This window comes from Castanea sativa, chromosome 1 (genome assembly GCF_040712315.1).
Source record: "Castanea sativa cultivar Marrone di Chiusa Pesio chromosome 1, ASM4071231v1".
Taxonomy (NCBI): domain Eukaryota; kingdom Viridiplantae; phylum Streptophyta; class Magnoliopsida; order Fagales; family Fagaceae; genus Castanea; species Castanea sativa.
The window spans coordinates 85,349,699-85,371,476 of NC_134013.1; the positions used below are offsets into that span (position 1 = coordinate 85,349,699).

Genomic DNA, 21,778 nt, shown 5'->3' on the forward strand with positions numbered 1-21,778 from the left:
AAAAAAACTTGAGCAATAACACAGATTTTAATATTAGACACCCCTGCTTATGTTTTCATGTAGTGCCAATTTGATTTTGTTAACCTTGGTCACAACGCCCTTGATGTCTGGTCTTTCATTTGGTGATTCTTCAGAACATCCTAAGCCTAATTCTAAGATAGATAAAAGAACAGTTTGCATACTAGTTACATCTCTTCCATCTTCAATCCTGAGTAAACCATCATCCACGACTTCCATTCTATCTGGAAATGATGCAATCCATTGCCTCATAGCTAGTTCTCCAACAAACATTTCATCAGTGGGTTTCTTTCTTGTGATGATCTCTAACAATATTATTCCATAGCTATAAATGTCACCTTTGGTTGACACTCTCCCTTCTGAGCCATACTCTGCCAAGCTCACATTTTTCAAGATGTCGATAAGTTAGTGGTCCACATGCTTGCCAACAGGAGAGAGAATAAGTTTATAAAAATTACAATTCACACATTCGTGCAAATTTTTTATTTAATTTTTAAATCTTGTTTATTGTATCCATCCATTATCAATATATTGATGTATATATGTAGATTTGATTTATTGAAAAAAAAAATTTTTGATATGATCAAGATGTGTCCATTTGCTATTATCTTGATTCTAATAAAAATAAAAATACATTTGATATTATGTTCTTAGGGTTTACCTTTATTATAGGAGTATGTATGTATATATTATTTTCTGCTTCAGTTACCCAAGATAAATCTGAACACATTTACATCTCTTAGGGAGGTGGTTTAGTGATAGGAATCCAAATGATCCATCACACATGAGAGTCTTGGAATTGTGGACTCGACTAGTGACAAGGCTCATTTGTTTCTAGGTGGTTTCATGCCATAATGCAATACTGGGTTTAAGTGGTGTAAAAATAGCAACTATACTTGCAAGCTTTTTTTTTTAAAAAAATTCTATAAAATATAAACACATCTTCGAGTACCTACCTATCCATTATTTGCGTCTTCATCTCCAATAAATATAGGAAAACAATATTTTTCACAACTTTTATTTTAAATATTGACATCACCAGATCTACCATGACCACTATATTGTTTAGTGTCAATGGCTATAAAGTTGGCTCTAATGAATATGTGGCGTAAGGCAAGCCGAACATTACAGTAGTTCTATTAACAAGTCCAATATTGAAACTCACTAAATTTATTTTCTTGAATAAATTCATATTCGATTAGTGAGCATGGTTCATATAACAAATGGCCTTAATACAAATTATATATTTACTTTCTTAAAATAATAATTTTGTACAATAAATTTACACCAGTGACCCTTACATAAGACAGACTAACAAGTAATTTATTAATTATTCATTGAACCAGTCACACAATAGTTTAAAGTGTATGTTCATATGTATCTAATGCAATTACAGAACTGGGCTATGAACTACCAAACAAATTGTTAATATTTAAAATTGTATCTATTAAAGCTATGTACAAAATTAGCCTGGTAATTAAATATATAGACAAAGGTGAATTCAAGTACCTGGTGCGATGTAGCCAAGTGTACCAAGAGTTTTGGTTTGAGTTGCATCCTTGTTTAGAGCTAAATTTTTTGCAATGCCAAAGTCACTAACATGTGCAACCTTGTCCTCGTCCAAAAGAATATTGGAAGGCTTCAAATCACAATGCACCACAGATTCTGATTGACCATTGTGGAGATATTCCAACGCTAATGCAACATCAACCATGATGCCTACTCTTTGGACAAGATTCAAGCAGTTGTTATGAGAGTATAACCACTTTTCAAGGCTACCATTTGACATGTATTGAAGCACCAAAGCTCTAAACTCAAGGTTGGAGCATGTACTAATGACTTTAACAAGATTCCTATGTCGGATTGCCCTTAACACCTTGCACTCAGTATCAAAACTTTTGAAAGCACCCTCCAATTGCAGGTTTAGAACTTTGACAGCAATGATAGTCCCATCAGATAGTATCCCTTTATACACAGAACCAAAACCTCCTGTTCCAAGCAAGTTGCTCTCACAAAAGTTGTTTGTTCCACGAGATATCTCTTGATATGATATCATTCTATGATCCACTCTAGGCAATGTGATAGGCAAGCCTGGAATCTGCATGTTACATTGTGGATGCCTTCTTCGCATTATGACGAGTGCTGCAAAGATTATAATTGATGCAATGGCAGGAACAATATATTTCAGTAAACCTTGTTTCACCCTTGATCCAAGGGAAGTTGGACTTGTACAAGGTGGAACTCCAAAAATTGGATTCCCACAAAGTGCTTCATTACCTAAAAACGATTCTGCAGTGAAGTTTGCAAAACGTCCGGTGGATGGAATCTCTCCTGATAGCTTATTGAAGGACAAATTCAAATACTTGAGATATGGAAGTGTCTCAAGAGATTTTGGAATAGCACCGGAGAGATTATTATTTGAGAGATCCAGCTGATCCATTCCCCTCAATTGTCCAAAAGATTGTGGAATGTTTCCTTGGAATGAGTTCTTTGACATGTTTAGAGAACTTAGGCTCTCAAAAGTACCAATGATACTGGGAATATTTCCAGTAATTTGGTTACAGGATAAGTCCATGACTACAAGAGTGGGCAATTTTTTCATGCTCAGAGACAAATTTCCGCTGAGGAAATTCGATGATAAATCCAAGAATAACAGGTTTTGAAGACTCCACAAATTCAAAGGGATTGATGATGTGAGTGCGTTATAACTCATGTTGAATTTTTGCAAAAGACTGAGGTTTCCAATGCAATTCGGGATGGATCCTGAGAGACTGTTAATAGAGAGCGACAATTCTCCCAGGTTCTTTAGTTGACAAAGTCGTTCTGGAATGGATCCTTCAATCAAGTTCTTGTCAAGAAACAATCTTTGCAATCTCTCCAATCCCCCCAATGTGGACGGTATGTTTCCGGTCAAACTGTTACCTGACAAATCAAGCAAGTACAAGTTTTTCAAGGAACCAATTCCCATTGGAATTTGACCCTTTATTTGGCTTCCACCTGCAGCAAATACTTTAAGCGAAAGTGAAAAATTTCCAATGGCATCCGGAATTGTAATATTCAAGGAATTGTCGGCTAAATATAGCTCCTCCAAAAATCTGCAATTAGTTAAAGATAAAAGGAAACTATGCTCTTGATGTCCAGGCTCCGCTGTCAGCTGATTTTTAGCTAGACCAAGCCATTTTAGATTCTTTAAGTTCCCAAGATTTCTGGGTATATGTCCAGAGAGAAAGTTTTCAGAAAAATCTACCTCGAAGAGGCTAGAAATATTTGAAAGATATGATGGGATATGACCACTAAATTTGTTCAAATCAAGGTCTAGAATTTGAAGATTAGTGCGAGAGATCCAAGTATCTAATGGAAGATTTCCAGTCAAGGAATTTCCAGCCAAGCCGAGTACTTGTAGAGAGGTAATGTTGAAAATATTTTGGGGTATTGTCCCAGTGAGGTCATTCAGTCCAAATTCCAAACTTTGCAGATTTTGGAGACGCCATAAATCACTTGGAATGCCACCTTTCACGTTGTTTACTTCGATGCCAAACACTTGTAACATCGACAAGTTGCTTATGATAGGTGGTATATTTCCAGTTAAGTTGTTACCTCCAAGATATAGCACTTCAAGATTTTCTGAACTCCCAAAACCTTTTGGAATACTTCCATTAAACTTATTGTATGACAGAGATAAGATAGAAAGCTCTGTACAGTTATTAAACTGTGAGGTGAGCTTACCGCTGAATTCATTTTCGGAAATATACAGTCCTAGAAGATTAGGACATTGGGTGCAAAGATTCATTGGAAGGGTTCCTGAGAAGTGATTATATGTAAGTTTAAGAGTTGTTAGAAGAGAGAAGTTAAAGATGATAAGAGGAAATGGACCAGTAAGGCTATTGACTCCCAAAGTCAAGATCTCTAATGACGACATATTGCTGAGGGACAATGGAATTGTACCATTTAGACTGTTTCCTTTAAGATGTAAATCTCGAAGTTTGGTTAACATGCCCAATTCTTTAGGTATGCCACCACTAAAATTGTTGTAATTAAGATTTAAATATTCAAGCTTCTGGCAATTATGTATAGTTGGAGGGATACTACCTTCCAATAGGTTGCTTGACAACTGAAGTTTCCTCAAGCGGTGTAGATGACTAATCTCATGTGGCAGAAAACCACTGAAGCTGTTGTTTTCAAGATCAAGTGAGACTAGGAAGGAGAGGTTGGCAATATGAGGGGAAATGGTGCCATGGAGACCCACGTAGGAAAGGTTCAAGGCAGTGACTCTTTGTCTGCGTCGGCTGCAAGAGACCCCAAACCACTCACAGAAGTTTGTTGTTGTGGACCAGTTCCCACCAGCAAGGACAGAATCGTTTGGGCTAAAAGTGATCTGAGATTTGAAGGCGATGAGAGCTGATTGATCTGTAAAGTTGTTGGAAGATTGGGACAACTGAAGTACGCATGGCTGCATTAACAGAAATGCCAACAGGAGGAAAATGTATGACATTTCCATTAGCGTAATGTGTGTGCACAAGAGAGACAGAGAAGGCTCTTTGGAATAGGATAGTCTTGCCGTTTCATTGGTAGAGCTTATTAATACAAAATCATTTCAGAAGTAGCATATTCATGATGGGTATGCAACATTGTTATTCCACCCTATGTGTGAACATAATATAAATTTTTTCCACTTTACCAAAATTGGCGTGTACCAAAATTCTAGTCTAGTCAATGTGGACGAAAAAAACAGAGGGATAAACACGAGAAATCTATGGAACATGACATGATTTGACCAGCGATGCAAATACATTGATTTGACCAGGGAGCAGCAGTGCAGTGCACTATCCCGATGCGCTTGCTAAACGGAATGATATCCTCATATGTGGTTGCATTGGCATTGTTTAACGAATCACATATTTGCAATTAATTGCCCGTCTGTTAAAAAGGGACAGATTAACATTGTTGGTAAATACATTGACGTTCTTGAATTCAATTGAGAAACCTCCTGACATATCAAGATATAACGCTTAAGAAAATGTGGAAGTGATGGGAGTCATGCTTTGCCTATTGATGCTTAAGGATAGATTTTTCTTAATCATAATAGCATCAGTATCTAGCATGCGAAAACTTCAAATATGCTAAAATTTGACATTAAACCCCATAAATCTTGCATTACTTAGCCCTTTCAATTCTAAAAAATTCTACCATTGAGTTACAGTATCATCCTACTTTCATGATGGTACGGTATTTTTTTTTTTTTTAAATATTTGATTGGGTTTTGGGTTTTTATTTGAGTATTAGATTATATTATTTTATTGTGTAGATATATTATTTTAGTGTATTGTATAGTAAAATAAAAGTTAGAATGTTTGGTGTATTGTAAAATGGTATGGTATAATAGATAAAATAACTTTTAAAATGGTAAGATGAGAAATTTTTTAGATATTGGATATTAATGATCTAAGAAAAAAATGAATCTTCTTTACAACAAAAATTAAAACCTTGATATATCAATATATTTGTACTTATAGAAAAGCTTTTGCAATTAATTAACCCTCTTGTGAAGTCATGGCAGCACCATAGCATTTTTTTTTTCCCTTTCTTTTCTTCTTTAATTATTTTTTTTTTTTACTAGTTGATACTTTTTTTTCCTATAGTAACTGATGATGCCGAAAATATCACCAGTAAGTCGCAAGCTCCTCGAACAAAAGCAACACCTGCAAAAAGAAAATAAAGGACCTAGAAGAGAGCACCGGTGTGGTGTCGGCCGAATACCCTCCGAAGGTCAAGTTAGAATCTTGTTTCTTTAACCCTAGAGTGCCAGAGTTAAGAATATTATACGTACCTTCATATTTAGGGTTTCTGAGGTATTTATATTGAGCGGAATTACCTTTCATTTAGGATACAACTTCCTTCTCAAGCTTATTTCCATATAGGAGTCTTCTCAAACGTGTGTCGCAAGAAGTCCAAGTGTGCACGTTTGCGTGGGGATAAAGCAAAAGCTCATCTGGTGCATATCAAATTACATGCCACCTGGATCCTACAATCAATCCACCTATGATGGATAATCAGCAAAAGTTGACCGTCATAGTCGCGTCACTTATGGTGTCCATCCGTCATCATTATCTCCATCCATTTACTATTTTTATCCCCTTCAGTTGCCCCCTTCAGTCCTTGGATCCGTCCTTATAATCTGACGGATCCATGGAATGACTAAAGACAATGTATTAAATGGGAACGGGCTTGGTATACCACGACGGATGACACGTGGCCTGTATTTCTGACGAAGAGCACGTGGCCCTCGTGGATTGGCTATTTCCCCAAAACGAGGCGTCGCTTCGTATTCCGTGCCCTTTGTTCTATAAAAGGCCAGATATTTCTCCCTTCATTTCTTCTTCTTGTCAAAAAATTTGTGAGCAGAGCGCAACCGTCACAGCTATAGTGCCTTCCTGTCGTTCAGCAGATCCGGTATGTATTCCAAATCCTTTCTCCGTCTTTCTTTGAATTTCATTGTTTTAAGTATATGCACTTTCCTTAGAACCATCGGTGTCTTAGGTTATACCGTCATAAATGTAGGTAATGTCTAGTGCGTCAAGTAACCGGTCGTTTGTCCACGAGGGGGCGGGCTACGATGAAAAGTTTCCGTCAGGTCCAAGAGATCCTGACACTTCAAGTGAAGAGAGGAATCTGTCAAGTACCTCTTCTTCCCTTGATGGTGGTCCAGAGACGGAGAGTTCAGAGTCGTCCAGCAGTAGCTTGGACGGTGTGGATCCCCCCATCCAGTCAGTAATTGGCCCAGATGGCCTTAGGGAGTTCGTCATGCTGCCTCTCTGGACGGTAAATGATTTTAGGTCGTCCATGACTGAATCTCAACTCAACACACTTAGGACCAAGTACCAAATACCAGATAACATCTGTCTACGTCTTCCCAAAAAATTCGAGAAATGCTACTACAAGGGAGTAGACGGTGTTGGGATCTACGAGCAAGCTTTAAAGGCGGGGCTCAGATTTCCATTAAGTTCTCTTCACCGTCGACTTCTTCAATACCTTGGTCTATCCGTCACCCAAATCTCCCCCAATGCCTGGAGAGTGTTCATTGGGGTTGAGGTTTTGTATGGGGCAATGTCTGACGGTTCCCGAAGGTTAACGGTGGAAGAATTTTTCCATTGTTACCGTCCAACAGAGATTGTCAAGTCCAAGGGGATGTACAGCTTTACAGCTAGAAGTCCTTTATTGAGGCTCGTCAGTGACACTCCAGACTCGAACAGAGACTGGAAGAGTCGTTACTTCTTTTTGGAAGGGGACGAATGAATGTGTCGTCCAGGAGATGTAACTAACATGCCCGTCGACACAACATGGGGCATAATGCCTCCGTCGGGTATGTGTATTCCTTTTGCTTCCGTCCAGTCTTTGAAGTTAATAATTTTTTTTTTTTTAAAGGTCTAACCGTCCTTTATTGCAGCTCGGGACCGTCCTCAGGTTGATTTGGAGCAGTGGAATTTTCTGGAGAAAATTTTTAACAAAACAAAACTGCAAGAGAGGACTTGGGCTCAACTCGTCACACTCGATACGCTTCACTGGCATTCTGACGGACCCGAACCTTCATCCGCTGCCCGTCAATACGATAACAGAATTCGAAAACGTAAGTTCATCAAAACTATACCCGTCTTTCATTTTTCTCTTGTTTTACTTTTACCTTTCCTTTCTCATCCGTCTTTGATTTGCAGAGATGGACGCCGCTAGGAGGAGGGCATTCATTAAGCAACAGGCGGCGAAGAAAAAGCAAGAGGGGGGTCAAACAAAGGGGACGGTCCCACCTGTACCGTCAAAACAGACTCAAGTTGAGAAAACGGACCGTCCTCCCAAGAAGCAAAAGACCTCCACTGAACCCGTCGTGGCCTTGAAGGCAGAGAAGATGGGCGCCAAGCATGGAAAGGGCAAAGGCTTGATGAAAGGCCCAGCAGCCTCCGGGGAGAAACCACCCGTTCTCTTCCGGGAGGATTCAAGCTATGCCCTCGAGAAGATGTCGTCTATGCTGACAGCTGACGACTACGTAGATCTCGGCAATCATTCAACGGAGGCGATGGGTGAGACGGGTCTTTTCACCCTTGCACAGGTAATTTTGAATCCGTCTAATATTGTTGCCAAGTTCCTTCACATCCGTCATAACGTTGTATTTCGTTTCCAGGCCATGGTGATGATGAAAGGGCTCCATGGCCGTTGTCTCAATCATGAGACATCCATGGACCGTCTGAGAAAGAAAAGCCAGACGATGGAGGATAAGCTGCACGAGCTGAAGACCTACAAGATCAACATGGACAGAAAGCTCAAATGCTCGGAGCAGGTCAGAGAGGAGGTGGAAAAGGAGAACGGGCATCTTCGTGAGATCCTGAATGACAAGGAGAAGCAGCTGACGGAGACAACGTCCAAGCTTCACAGCGCAAAGGAGATAGCCATTCAAGAATATCGTGATTCTGAACTCCTTTTGACGGAGCTGGGGGGCTCCTTTGCTGACGGGTTCGATGACGCCATCCGTCAGGTGAAGTCATCCTACCCTGACCTGGACGTATCCCATATATCCATTGACGCTCAAGGGCAAACACTTGCACAATCCGTCCGTTCAGAAAGCACAGACGAAGTGTTTGCCGTCACTGCTCCAGCTGACGAAGGCGAAGTTCTTCCTCCTAGTCAGCCAAATGACGGTCCATTGGTCGAGAACTCTCCAAAGAATGAATAGGATACTTGCTTTTTTATAAAAGTTTTCACCGTTGTGAAAGAACTTTATTTAAACCGTCATTTGTAATTATTGAACTTGACTTATCAAATCTTTTGTTGCATGTTGCTTGCTCATTATCCGTCGTATATTCAGTTAATCCGTCCACTTTGTGAATGGACTTTCAAATGTATTTTTGCTAACCGTCCACCATGTAGACATTCATTCACGGGATGATCCGTCCACTTTCTGAACTGGTAGGTTTTTACCCTTTGGGCGATCCGTCCACTCTATGGACTTGTAGGTTTTTCACCCTTCGGGTGATCCGTCCACTCTATGGACTTGTAGGTTTTTCACCTATTGGGTGATCCGTCCACTTTGTGGACTTCAAAGTTTTTCACCCTTTGGGTTATCCGTCCACTTTGTGGACTCGTAGGTTTTTCACCCTTTGGGTGATCCGTCCACTATGTGGATTTGTAGGTTCCTCACCCTTTGGGTGATCCGTCCACTTTGTGGACTTGTAGGTTTTTCACCCTTTGGGTTATCCGTCCACTTTGTGGACTCGTAGGTTTTTCACCCTTTGGGTGATCCGTCCACTTTGTGGACTTCAAAGTATTTTACCCTTTGGGTTATCCGTCCACTTTGTGGACTCGTAGGTTTTTCACCCTTTGGGTTATCCGTCCACTTTGTGGACTCGTAGGTTTTTCACCCTTTGGGTGATCAGTCCACTTTGTGGACTTGTAGATTTCATTGTAGATTTTCATCAGCATGCATTTAAAAAATTCCTCTCATAAGTTCAACAAACCAAATTGTTCATGAAAAAGAAAAAACTGAGCTCTAAAAAGCCATAACTGTCTAAAATTAAACTGAAAAGTAAGGCAGTAGGTGTTGTGACTGCTGCACTATTGGTAGTACTTCTTCAGGTGCTCCGTGTTCCAGGGATGGCCAACTTCTTTCCGTCTAATGTCTCCAAGTAGTACGTTCCTTTCCTTTCCTGCGCCATGAAATGATTCGGTACGGGCCTTCCCAGTTGGGACCCAGCTTTCTCAGGGATGCATCTTTCGTAGCGCCAAGCACTTTTCGTAACACTAGATCTCCAACTTTGAAGTCCCGGTGCCGAACCTTAGAGTTGTAATGTTTTGCCATCATGTCCTGGTACCGCGCCAGTCTTTGGGCCGCGGTTGCCCTAACTTCATCAACAAGGTCAAGCTCTAGACGTAGTGCTTCAGCATTCTTACTCTCGTCATAACTTTCCACGCGGTAGCTCGTCAGCCCCACTTCTGCCGGTATGAGGGCTTCAGCACCAAACGCCAATCGAAACGGTGTCTCTCCCGTTGGCGTCCTTGCCGTTGTTCTGTACGCCCATAGGACACTTGGTAGTTCATCCGGCCATATGCCCTTTGCCCCCTCGAGCCGGGTCTTGATGATCTTTAACAAGGACCGGTTCGTGACTTCAACTTGTCCGTTGGCCTGTGGATGAGCGGGCGACGAGTAGTGATTCTTGATTCCCAGCTGAGAACAAAAGTCTCGGAACGCATCGTTGTCGAATTGCTTCCCGTTGTTTGACACGAGCACTCTCGGGATCCCATATCGGCAAATAATATTTCTCCATACAAAGTTGCGAACATTTTTCTCCGTGATAGTAGCAAGAGCTTCTGCTTCCACCCACTTGGTAAAGTAGTCGATACCAACCACCAAGAACTTCAGTTGTCTTGCCGCTATTGGAAATGGACCCATGATGTCTAACCCCCATTGTGCGAATGGCCATAGGGCCGTCATGGGTGTGAGTTCCTCCGTTGGCTGCCTGATAAGATTGCCGAACCGTTGACACCTATCGCAGGCTCTCACGTACATGTGGGCATCCTTCTGCATTGTCGGCCAATAATACCCTGCTCGGAGTAGCTTGTGTACCAGAGACCTTGATCCTGAGTGGTTTCCACAGATCCCTTCATGAACTTCCCTCATTACGTAGTCTGCTTCGTCATGGTCCAGGCATCTTAGATATGGTCGAGAGAATCCTCTTTTGTAGAGGATGCCTTTGATCAGTATGAATCGGGCAGCCCTAACCTTCAATTTCCTTGCTTCTTCCTTCCCGTCTGGAAGCTTGCCGTCCTGCTTTGGGACGACCATAGGTTCAGCCGAAGCAGCCTTTGCGAGTCGATCCGCTTCTTGATTCTCTTCTCTCGGGATCTGAGTTATCACGAATTGTAGGTCACTCGTTCGACCCTTCACTTCTCCGAGGTACCTTCTCATTCGTTCACTCCTACAATCATAACTCCCATTAACTTGGCTAGCTACGATTTGGGAATCGGAGTAGACCATTGCCTTCCTGGCCCCAGCTGCTATTGCAAGCTCCAACCCCGCCACCAGGGCCTCATACTCTGCTTCATTATTCGTAGTAGGGAACTCCAGACGGATCATACATTCAATCTTATCTCCTTCCGGGGTATGGAGTACAACTCCGACTCCTTCCGCATGCTTATTGGAGGATCCGTCTATGTGAATTCTCCATGTAGGCGTCTCTTCTGCCCCCTGCTCCTCATGTGTAGTGAATTCTGCAATAAAGTCTGCCAATATTTGTCCTTTCACAGCTGTTCGTGGCTGGTATTGGATATCATACTCACTTAGCTCGATAGCCCACAAAGCCATCCGTCCGGCGGTTTCAGGATTGTTCATTGCTCTCCGCAATGGCTGATCCGTCAGGACTATTATTGCGTGTGCTTGAAAATACGGCTTCAGTTTTCGGGCTGCTGTTACAAGTGCGAAAGCGAGTTTCTCCATCCGTGGGTACCTCTCCTCCGCGCCTCGTAGCGCCCGGCTTACAAAGTACACGGGCTTCTGTACCTTCCCTTCCTCTCTAATGAGAACCGCACTTACCGCTGCCGATGAGACAGTAAGGTACAGGAATAATTCCTCCCCCGGTGTAGACGAGCTAAGCAATGGCGGGGCAGAGAGATATGCCTTCAACTCTTCAAATGCCCTTTGGCATTCGTCCGTCCACTCGAAAGATCTCCTTAGCGTCCTAAAGAAAGGGAGACACTTGTCTGTTGCTCTTGATACAAACCTATTCAAGGCTGCTATCTTCCCTGTCAGGCTTTGCACTTCCTTCACCGTCCTTGGAGGGGATAGATCCATAATTGCTTTCACTTTCTCGGGGTTGACCTCAATGCCCCGCTGGGACACCATGAACCCTAAGAACTTTCCAGCAGTTACTCTGAATGCGCATTTGCTTGGGTTCAGCTTCATTTTGTACGTTCGAAGAGTGTCGAAAGTCTCCCGGAGGTCCCCAAGATGATCCGACGCCTTTACGCTTTTTACCAACATGTCATCTACGTAGACTTGGACGTTCCGGCCAATCTGGTACTCGAACATCTTGTTCATCAATCGTTGGTATGTGGCTCCTGCATTCTTGAGCCCGAATGGCATCACCTTGTAGCAAAAAAGCCCTTGACTCGTCACAAATGATGTCTTCTCTTGATCTGTCTTCTCCAACTTAATCTGGTTGTACCCCGAGAAGGCGTCCATGAAGCTCAACAACTCATGTTTTGCGGTAGAGTCCACTAAGGCGTCAATCCGTGGGAGCGGGTAACTGTCTTTAGGGCACGCTTTATTTAGATCCGTGAAATCAATGCACATTCTCCACTTCCCATTTGACTTTTTGACCATTACCACATTCGCCAGCCAGTCTGGGTAGTACACCTCTCGTATGAAGTCCGCTTCTCGTAGCTTCTGCACTTCCTCTGCTGCGGTTCGATCCCTTTCGGGGGCGAATACGCGTTTCTTTTGTCGGACTGGAGAGAACGAAGGCGACACGTTCAATTTATGGACTATGACTGTCGGATCTATTCCTGGCATGTCGTCATGGCTCCATGCGAACACGTCTTGGTTTTCCTTGAGGAACAATAGGAGGGCACGTCGAACCGTTTGGTCAACCGAGGTTCCTATCCTGGTGGTTCGGTCGGGCCTCGAATCGTCTAGTTGTATTTCTTCCAATGTCTCCACGGGTTCTGCCACTGTCCTCTGCTCTTCGATATTTAATGTCTGTACATGGTCATCCATCTCCATCATGGCCACGTAACATTCCCGTGCAGTCACCTGATTTCCGCGCAATTCTCCAACTCCATGTTCAGTGGGGAACTTGATCATCAGATGGTAGGTTGAAGTGATGGCCTTCCATGCGTTGAGGGTAGGACGTCCGAGTATGGCGTTATATGCTGAGGAGCAATCAACCACTAGAAAGGTGATGTTTCTAGTTATCTGTTGCGGGTAGTCTCCTACCGTCACTATCAATGTGACGGATCCTAAAGGACGGACCCGGGTTCCCCCAAAGCCAACGAGGGGCGTACATGCCGGGATCAGGCTCTCCTTTGCAATTCCCATCTGCTGGAACGCAGGATAGTAAAGGATGTCTGCTGAGCTCCCGTTGTCCACTAGAACTCGGTGGACATTGAAGTCTCCTACCTGTATACTAACCACAAGCGCGTCGTCATGGGGGTGGTGAAGGCGCCGGGCCTCTTCTTCAAAAAACTCGATACTAGAGTCATTCCGTCGTATTCTTTCTAGTGAAGAGCCCGTCGACTGGACACTTTGTACTGTCCGTAAGTAGGTCTTCCTGGCCTTTTTGGACGATCCTGCTGAAGTGCTCCCCCCCATTATCATCCGTATGTCTGCTACTGGTGGTCTGGGACGCTCGTTGTCCCGTCTAGGATTCTGCTCCTGGGGCTGATCAGTTCTTTCCTTCCTCACGAACCTTTGCAACCTTCCCTGCCTTATAAGGGCTTCAATCTGTTGTTTCAAGTCATAACAGTCCGTCGTATCATGGCCGTGGTCACGGTGAAAACGGCAATATCTATCTCTTGGCCTCTTGTTCGAATCTCCCTTCAATTTGTCCGGGAATGTCAAGCTTCCTTCATCTTTGATTTGCATAAGCACTTGGTCAATTGGGGCTGTGAGGGGGGTGAAACTTGTAAACCTCCCTGAAGGTGGTTTGGGTCTCCGGTCTTCTCGTCGATCCCTGGTTCTAGCCACTTTTCGTCCGTTATCTGGTTTCGTATCTTCCTGTCTTTCCCTTTTCTTTGGTTTATAATCGTCTCTGGCCAGCAAGGCATCCTCCGCGTTCATATACTTCGTCGCCCTGTAATAGACATCGGACATAGTCTTTGGGTCATTCTTACACAGGGAAAATAAGAACTTACCCTCTTGTAACCCGTTTGTGAATGCTGCCACAAGTGTCTTGTCGTCTGCCTCGTCTATCGAGAGGGATTCCTTGTTAAAGCGGGCTATATAGGACCTTAATGTTTCACCTTCTCGTTGTTTAATTCCCAGTATACATGCAATAGACCTCTTGTGTCGATGACTTCCAATGAAGTGTGATACGAACTGTGCACCTAGTTCCTTAAAAGTGCCGATGGAATTAGGCGTCAACCTGCTGTACCAATCCCTCGCAGGCCCCTTCAAGGTGGTGAGAAAAGCCCTGCACATAATTTCATCTGGTACACCCTGAAGATGCATTAAGGTTCTGAAAGACTCCAAGTGATCCAACGGGTCCTTGGATCCGTCATAGTTTTCCACATGGGGCATGCGAAACTTCGCTGGAACGGGGCACGAGTTCACCAATGCTGTGAATGGTGAATCCGTTCTATGGACTAGGTCGTCCAAATTGCTGGATACCCGTCCTTTAAGAGCGCTCATCATTGCATCTATACGTTCCCTCATCTCCTGCATTTCGGTGGCTATGTGAGTCGGCACAGCGTCTAAAGCAAGTGGTTGATTGGTTTCTTGTCGCTCGGGTCTAGTCGGAGCGTTGCTGCCCTCAGGTCTTTCCACGTTCCTTCCTTCAGGACTAGCGCCCTCCTGATCTTCCTGCGGTGCACTCTGATGTGCGGTTATTTGCCGCAACTGTTCTTCCAAATCATGATTCTCGCAGTGAGGCGCTCAACCGCTGCTGCAAGCGTTTGGACCTGCCTCTCCAATGCGATGGCGCGTGGTTCGTCGCCTTGATTGTTGTTCGTTGCCATCGATCGGGTGAGTGCCATGCAACTCTTTGTCTCAGGGATAGAGCGAGGCTAAAATAATCAGAAGATTTTCTTCTTCCTCGATTCCCACAGACGGCGCCAACTGATGATGCCAAAAATATCACCAGTGAGTCGCAAGCTCCTCGAACAAAAGCAACACCTGCAAAAAGAAAATAAAGGACCTAGAAGAGAGCACCGGTGTGGTGTCGGCCGAATACCCTCCGAAGGTCAAGTTAGAATCTTGTTTCTTTAACCCTAGAGTGCCAGAGTTAAGAATATTATGCGTACCTTCATATTTAGGGTTTCTGAGGTATTTATATTGAGCGGAATTACCTTTCATTTAGGATACAACTTCCTTCTCAAGCTTATTTCCATATAGGAGTCTTCTCAAACGTGTGTCACAAGAAGTCCAAGTGTGCACGTTTGCGTGGGGATAAAGCAAAAGCTCATCTGGTGCATATCAAATTACATGCCACCTGGATCCTACAACCAATCCACCTATGATGGATAATCAGCAAAAGTTGACCGTCATAGTCGCGTCACTTATGGTGTCCATCCGTCATCATTATCTCCGTCCATTTACTATTTTTATCCCCTTCAGTAACCATCAAATTATCAACAAAAAAAAAATCTTTCATTTACCTTCAATTTTTTTTCTACTAGTTGGTTTTTTTTTTATGTTTCCAAAATATCCAGGGTTTTTAAATTCTTCATTTCTCGTAGTCACTATTAATTATAATAAATAAAATAAATAAATAAAACTACTGATTTTTTTTTTTAATTTGTTGAGAACCACCAACTACTCTCTCTCTCTCTCTCTCTCTCTCTCTCTCTCTCTCTCTCTCTCTCTCTCTCTCTCTCTCTCTCTCTCTCTCTCTCTCTCTCTCTCTCTCTCTCTCTCTCTCTCTCTCCACTTTACCAAACCTCTCTGCATGTTCCTTGAGTTTAGCCACTTAGTACAATGTTGTCTTTTCACCCTCAAAATTTAAAAAGTTTGATCACATAGCTATTGATCTTTAATTTTCTTAAAATTTTACTGGTATGGAGGATATAAGAAGAAAATTTAATTTAATAGTAGATTTTTCAAAATTCATATCTAGAAAAAAAAATATTTAGTGCAGTTATAGCCTTAGTCTACAATCAAATTTGTTGTCAAATTTTGTCCAAAGTGTAATTATGTTGGGCCTAAAAACTTTTAGGGTGGTCACAAATTTTTTTTAAGGTTAAAAAAATCATAATTTTTTTAGAACTTATATATTATAATTATTATTTTTCCCAGGTCAAAGTATTCCTGTAACCACCCTGTACCTAATGTGGAGTTGCCCCTAGATTCCTCTTACTCATCTTGAACTGTACGAAAATATTGGGATGTTCTGGTTGATCTTGGTTCTTGATATTTTTGGGTTGTCAACAAGTTTAAAATTTACTCATTGACCCCAAATAAATATATTTTCGGGTATTAAAGTAAACTAGTGTATAACTCATGTATATGCACAGTATAAATAAAAATAATTACAATTACACACATATATATGGGTTCACATTATACATAGTGTAAGAGTTAAACATTTTTCAAGTCATAGATGAGTTTTACTCTCTCTCTCTATCTCTTTATTTTTTATTTTAGTTTTTTTTTTATATACGCATGAGTTTACTTTTTTTATTGGATGTTTAAAGGTTTATTTATATTAGACTCTTTGTGTTTTTGCACAGTGTTAACTCAACTAGGAAAATAATTTTTTTTTTTAAACTTAAATAGGACACATCACAAAATTAGACAACAATTAGAATATAATTTAAAATCTAATTGAATTTTCTCTTAACTTTGGCTCTAATTATATACTAGTGTGTAGCTCTGTGCATATGCATGGATACAATTAAAAACAATCAGTTATTGATGATTTTTGAAATTTGTATAAAAAAAATGAGCTTCGTTTTGATAAATGAGTGATTTGAAATGTATTGGCAAAAAAATATTTCGTGTCTTCCTTTGTTTATATATTTTTAATATTAAATGGATATTAGATGTATTTTTTCTTGCATTAATTTAGTATTGAATTTTAATATACATTTTATCCTTCAATTTAGAAAACTATCCCGATTCAAATATTAGTTTAGCCCCCCAAAGCTAAAAGTCTACTTTAGTGTTTGCAAAAAGATATTCCAATATTGACTGAGGTTCACAATTTTACAGACCCAAATTCAAGTTTATCCAAATGCTAATTGAAATCGTTTCAATGGTTTGCTATGTGTATGATTGGTTTAGCTTTTAAAAAAATAGTTTAATTTTAAAGGCTCATTTTTTTTAGATGTATAATTTTTCCTACACTTATTTTCAAAGCAAAATAAATCAACCGGAAATAAGTTATATCAGATGAACACTAATAAACAACAAATACTTAGGAGATTCAACATAAAATTTGAGCATAGGAGTACACAAAGGGAAGTAGAGTAAAGTGGACTGAGTATTAGGCTAATGTTTGGCCAACTCTATTCTACTCTATTCTCTCTTCTTCTACCTCAAATCAAACAGACCATTAATATGATATATCTACGATACAATTTAGGTTCACCTAATATGCTTCTTTCCAAATCTATCAATTTTTATTGTGATAATATTGATAGGAAATATATCTGTCTATAAAACTGTGTATCAAGCTAGGATGTAGCGTTACCATGTACCTCCGGAAAGACCAATTAGCCCATATTTTCACTAAGGGACTTCCTTCTGCTATACCTTCAAATCTCTTGCTCGGATTATTGAGGGAAAAGAAATGTGCTTAACTTATTGTCGGAGAATTTTACACATATTTCTATTGAAAACATTTGTGTAATTGTATTTGTCAATCCTTCGTATAGTTGGTATGTATGCCACAATTGTGTTAAAATATTGTTGGTCATTAAATAGCTCACTTGGTCTTTCTAAAAAACATAGATTATTATACACTAAAAATTCCAATAAAATAAAAATACCCAAACACTGCCTACTTTCAATTTCTCCCATTTATCTAGTTTTAAAGATTTAATATTAGTTGTTGAAAGCCTTATAATTAAATTGGTTAATATCTATCTGTATATTTATCAAAAATATCTAAGGTTTAAATTTCTCTTCTCTTATTTTGTGTGTGTGTATATATATATATATATATAGTGTAAATGAAAAAGTGTGTAAAAATATGTATTATATTATTTAAAATACGTAGTTTTGAGTTTAAGTAAGTCTGCCAAACATAAAATAATTGTAATTCGCTTTTGTGAAAGCTAAAATCACTTTTACCAAAATTTTATGGAGTCCACCAACATTTAATATTTGTAGATGCCAAAAGCATTGGCTTCCTTTTATGGTGGACCCAGTCAGTAAGAAAAATTTGCAATAGTTACCTTGGAGGCCGGAGGAAATTATAAAATTTTGTGATGTCGATGTACCGACACATTTAGATGGCCAACATGGCATCATGCAAGAAGATAGCAATATCATTTTGGCCATTCTAGTCTATATATAATTAAACTCTTTATTTATATAGTCAAAACTCAAAATTGAGAAAAAAAATTTTAATTAGATTCTAAATTATTTTTCAATTATTATCTAATTTTGCTACACTTATTCTATCTAAAATTTTTAATTATTATTCTAAGTAAGTTAATATTGTAAAAAAACAAAAAAATCTAATATAAATAAACCATTACAGCTTTTACCCAAAAGAAGCAACTTCCTTAGCCTCTGTATGGCTGCTCTCTGATGTGTCTCACAGCATAACAAAAGTTAACGCGCTGGAAAGCCAAAATAATTGGCATTTGTGAAAGCCAAAATCACTTTTTAGCAAAATTTCATGGAGCCCACCAACATTTAATATTCGTAGGTTTTATTTTTATTTTTATTTTTTAGAAGAAAAAACTGAATTTTTTTTGCAACAAAAATAAGAAGTTTTAATGTTTGTACTTACATTAGACTATAGTAGATTTTCTATCTTGTTATAAAAATAAAATAAATAAAATAAAAACTTTTGCAATTAATTAACCTTCTTGTGAAGTCATGGCAGCGTCATAGCTTTTTTTCCCTTTCTTTTCTTTCCCTTCAATTATTATTATTTTTCTACTAGTTGATACTTTTAAAAATATATATATATATATATATATTAATTGCTCAAATCACTTTTTTATTATTGTAACTTTGTAACTATCAAATTATCAACAAACAAAAAAACTTTCTTTTATTTACCTTTAAATTTTTTTCCAATTAGTTGGTATTTTCAGATATTTTCAAAATATCAATGGTTTTAAATAAAAACTACTGATTTTTTTTGTTGAGACCACCAACCTCTCTCTCTCTCTCTCTCTCTCTCTCTCTCTCTCTCTCTCTCTCTCTCTCTCTCTCTCTCTCTCTCTCTCTGTGCATGAGTTTAGTTTTCCATTAAAATTTGGCCTTAGAGCATTCTTATCAAGCCTTGCATATGCTATAATTGCTATTTTTTAGCATTTTAAACCCAAAAATCCACTCCATCAAACCCGGTAAATGTTATAAAATTTGCAATACTGCTACAGTGCACTCTCATTTTATTAATTTATTTATTCTCTTTCTCCAACTCTCTGTCTCCCACATCTCTCTCTTTCTCTAGTTCTCTCTCCGTCTCCCACATCTCTCTCATTTCCTCACTCCCTTACAACAAGTTCGTATGTTTAAGATCGGCTTGGTGGCGAGGAGAACGGCATGATGGCGTGAGATCGGCGTGGAGGAGATCGACGTGGAGACCGGTGTGGAGATCGGCGTGTTGTGTGTTTTCTTTTGGTTGTTGTGGCATGTGTCTTATGGTTCTTGTGGCGGTTTTTTATGGTTCTTGTGGTGGTGGTTTCTTGTTGTGATCGGAGCTGTGGCCGTAATGTTTGGTGGGTATCGGTGGTGATCGGTGACGGTTTTGGCTGGGGTTGAGATCGGGGTGGTAAGTTTTGGTTGGGGTTGAGAACGAGGTGGGTGGGTGGGTGGTGGTGGAGGTGGGTTGCTGTGGCTGAGGCGTGGGTCTTGGGTTTGATGGGTTTCTCTATCCTCCGCCTCCCTCTCTTCCTCTCACAGTGAGGCTTCTCTCTCTCAAGTTTAGTTTAGTTTTTGTTGTTTTTTTTTTTTTTTTTGGCTATGGGGTTGATTTTTGGATGGATGCTAATTGTGGTGGCAGTGGGTTGGCCATGGGTCTGTGTTTACTGTGGAATGTTGATGGTTTATGGTGGTGGTAGATGACAGTGGCTAGCCGTTAAGAAGAAAGTGGTGGAAAGAAAGAGAAAGTGGTAAAATAAAAATAATATTATTTAAATGAAGTTGTAAAAAAAAATAGAATGTTTGATGTTTGGTGGATTGTGGATTGTGGATTGTGGATTATGGATTGTGGATTGTGGATTGTAAAATGGTATGGTAAAATTGATAAAGTAGGATTTTGAAGTGGTAAATGCTAAAATATTTAGCATTCTTGATGAGAATGCTCTTAGGCAAAGAGCCTAATCAATGCCAGTGAAGAACCCGATCCATCACATTGTGAATGCACTAACTAAAGACAATGTTGTCATCGTCACCCTCTATAACCAAAATCTCTTTCTAGAACAGTTGAGATGACATGTGATTGGTGTTAATCCAATCACAATTTTTCACATCACCTGTTATGGAAAAACTTGTGAAAATTGTTAACTACTTAAAATTACTTATTATGAGGTTTAATTTTAGATGTGCACCATTGCATCCTAAGCCTGGACAATGGCCAATGAGATTTAGGAGCGTTTGGTAATATTGTTCTAATAACGTTGTTTGTATTTTTTGAAAATACGTATGGGTGAAAAAGTGTGTGAAAATACGTATAATATTGTTTAAATACTGAAAATTGTTACTCAAAATACCTTACCAAACAGCCCCTTATTTCTTATATTCTCTTATTTAGAAAAATGCTAAAACTACTGCTATTACTACTACTTTTTAAAAAAAAAATTTAATATTTGAGATAAAATTCTACTCTATCATAATAATTTAAAAAAATTTATTTGTCTACCCTTTAAAAACAATTTAGGAACACTCTCAATTTTTTTATACCAATAAAATTAAATTTTACTCCATAATTTGTTCTACATTCAGTAGATGAATGATTGCTTGGTTGTGTAAATGGAAAGAGATGTAACTTGTAGCATTGCTAATGAGACTATCATGCACCAATTTCAAAATATGAAAACTCATAGAAGGTAATTGTAAACTTTATGTATTTACGTGTTTTTTTATTGTTGTTGTTGTCAATATATGAATTTTTCTTTTTATTAGATTATATAATTTATGATTCTTAAGGAACACCCTGAGAAAAATTCCTAGAGCTGCCACTGGTACAATTCATAGTATCCTTAACATAACTCCACTTATATTCTATACTTTGGTGACTTAGGTGCTTGGTGACAAGAGTGTCGTACAACAAAACAAATTCATCAATAAGGGATTGGTTTGGGATGTGTATGCACACGATTTTTATTATTATTATTATTATTTGCTATGGACACAATTTGTCGAGATGACAAGTTGTGAGTTATAGACATTCAATTTCACATGGAGCTACCACTAACATCATTTTTATTTTCCATCACTTTGAGTTTCTCATTTTAATAAATTGTGAAGAAAATTATAGAATAATTTATTTCCTCATTGCATTTTTTTTTTCTTGCAGAATATTTGGCAATCTCATTTGGAAAATTTTTCATTTTTCAATTTTGGAAAATTCTAGAAACACTCAAATCAACAATACATTCAAGTCTCAACTTGTGATTGGTGCATCCAACTCCACTTTTTCACTAAGTACCAATGATAATTCCACGTGTAAGTTAGGCCAATGTAACAATCCATTCATTCTGCTAGATTTGCTTTTGTGTACTTATACCATAAGACGTGTGTACTTTGATCTATAAAAAAGTGGACACTTCTTATGATTTCCTTTAATGATTTATATTTTTATTGCAAGCCCTTAAATGGTTTATAGGATTTAGAGGAAATACTTTTTCAAATTATTCATAAATAATCAAATAAATTTTGAAATTT

General features: G+C 39.4%; 1 protein-coding gene across 1 annotated transcript; it reads right to left on the reverse strand.

Moving 5' to 3' along the window:
- On the reverse strand, window positions 1–4,579 carry LOC142622809 (uncharacterized). The gene is made up of 2 exons (XM_075796354.1): window positions 1,528–4,579; window positions 1–389 (listed from the first exon to the last, which is right to left on the reverse strand). Exons 1-2 carry the CDS (start codon window positions 4,514–4,516, stop codon window positions 34–36), a joined length of 3,345 nt encoding a protein of 1,114 aa, XP_075652469.1. The 5' UTR covers window positions 4,517–4,579; the 3' UTR covers window positions 1–33.
- Window positions 4,580–21,778: the final 17,199 nt, after the last annotated feature.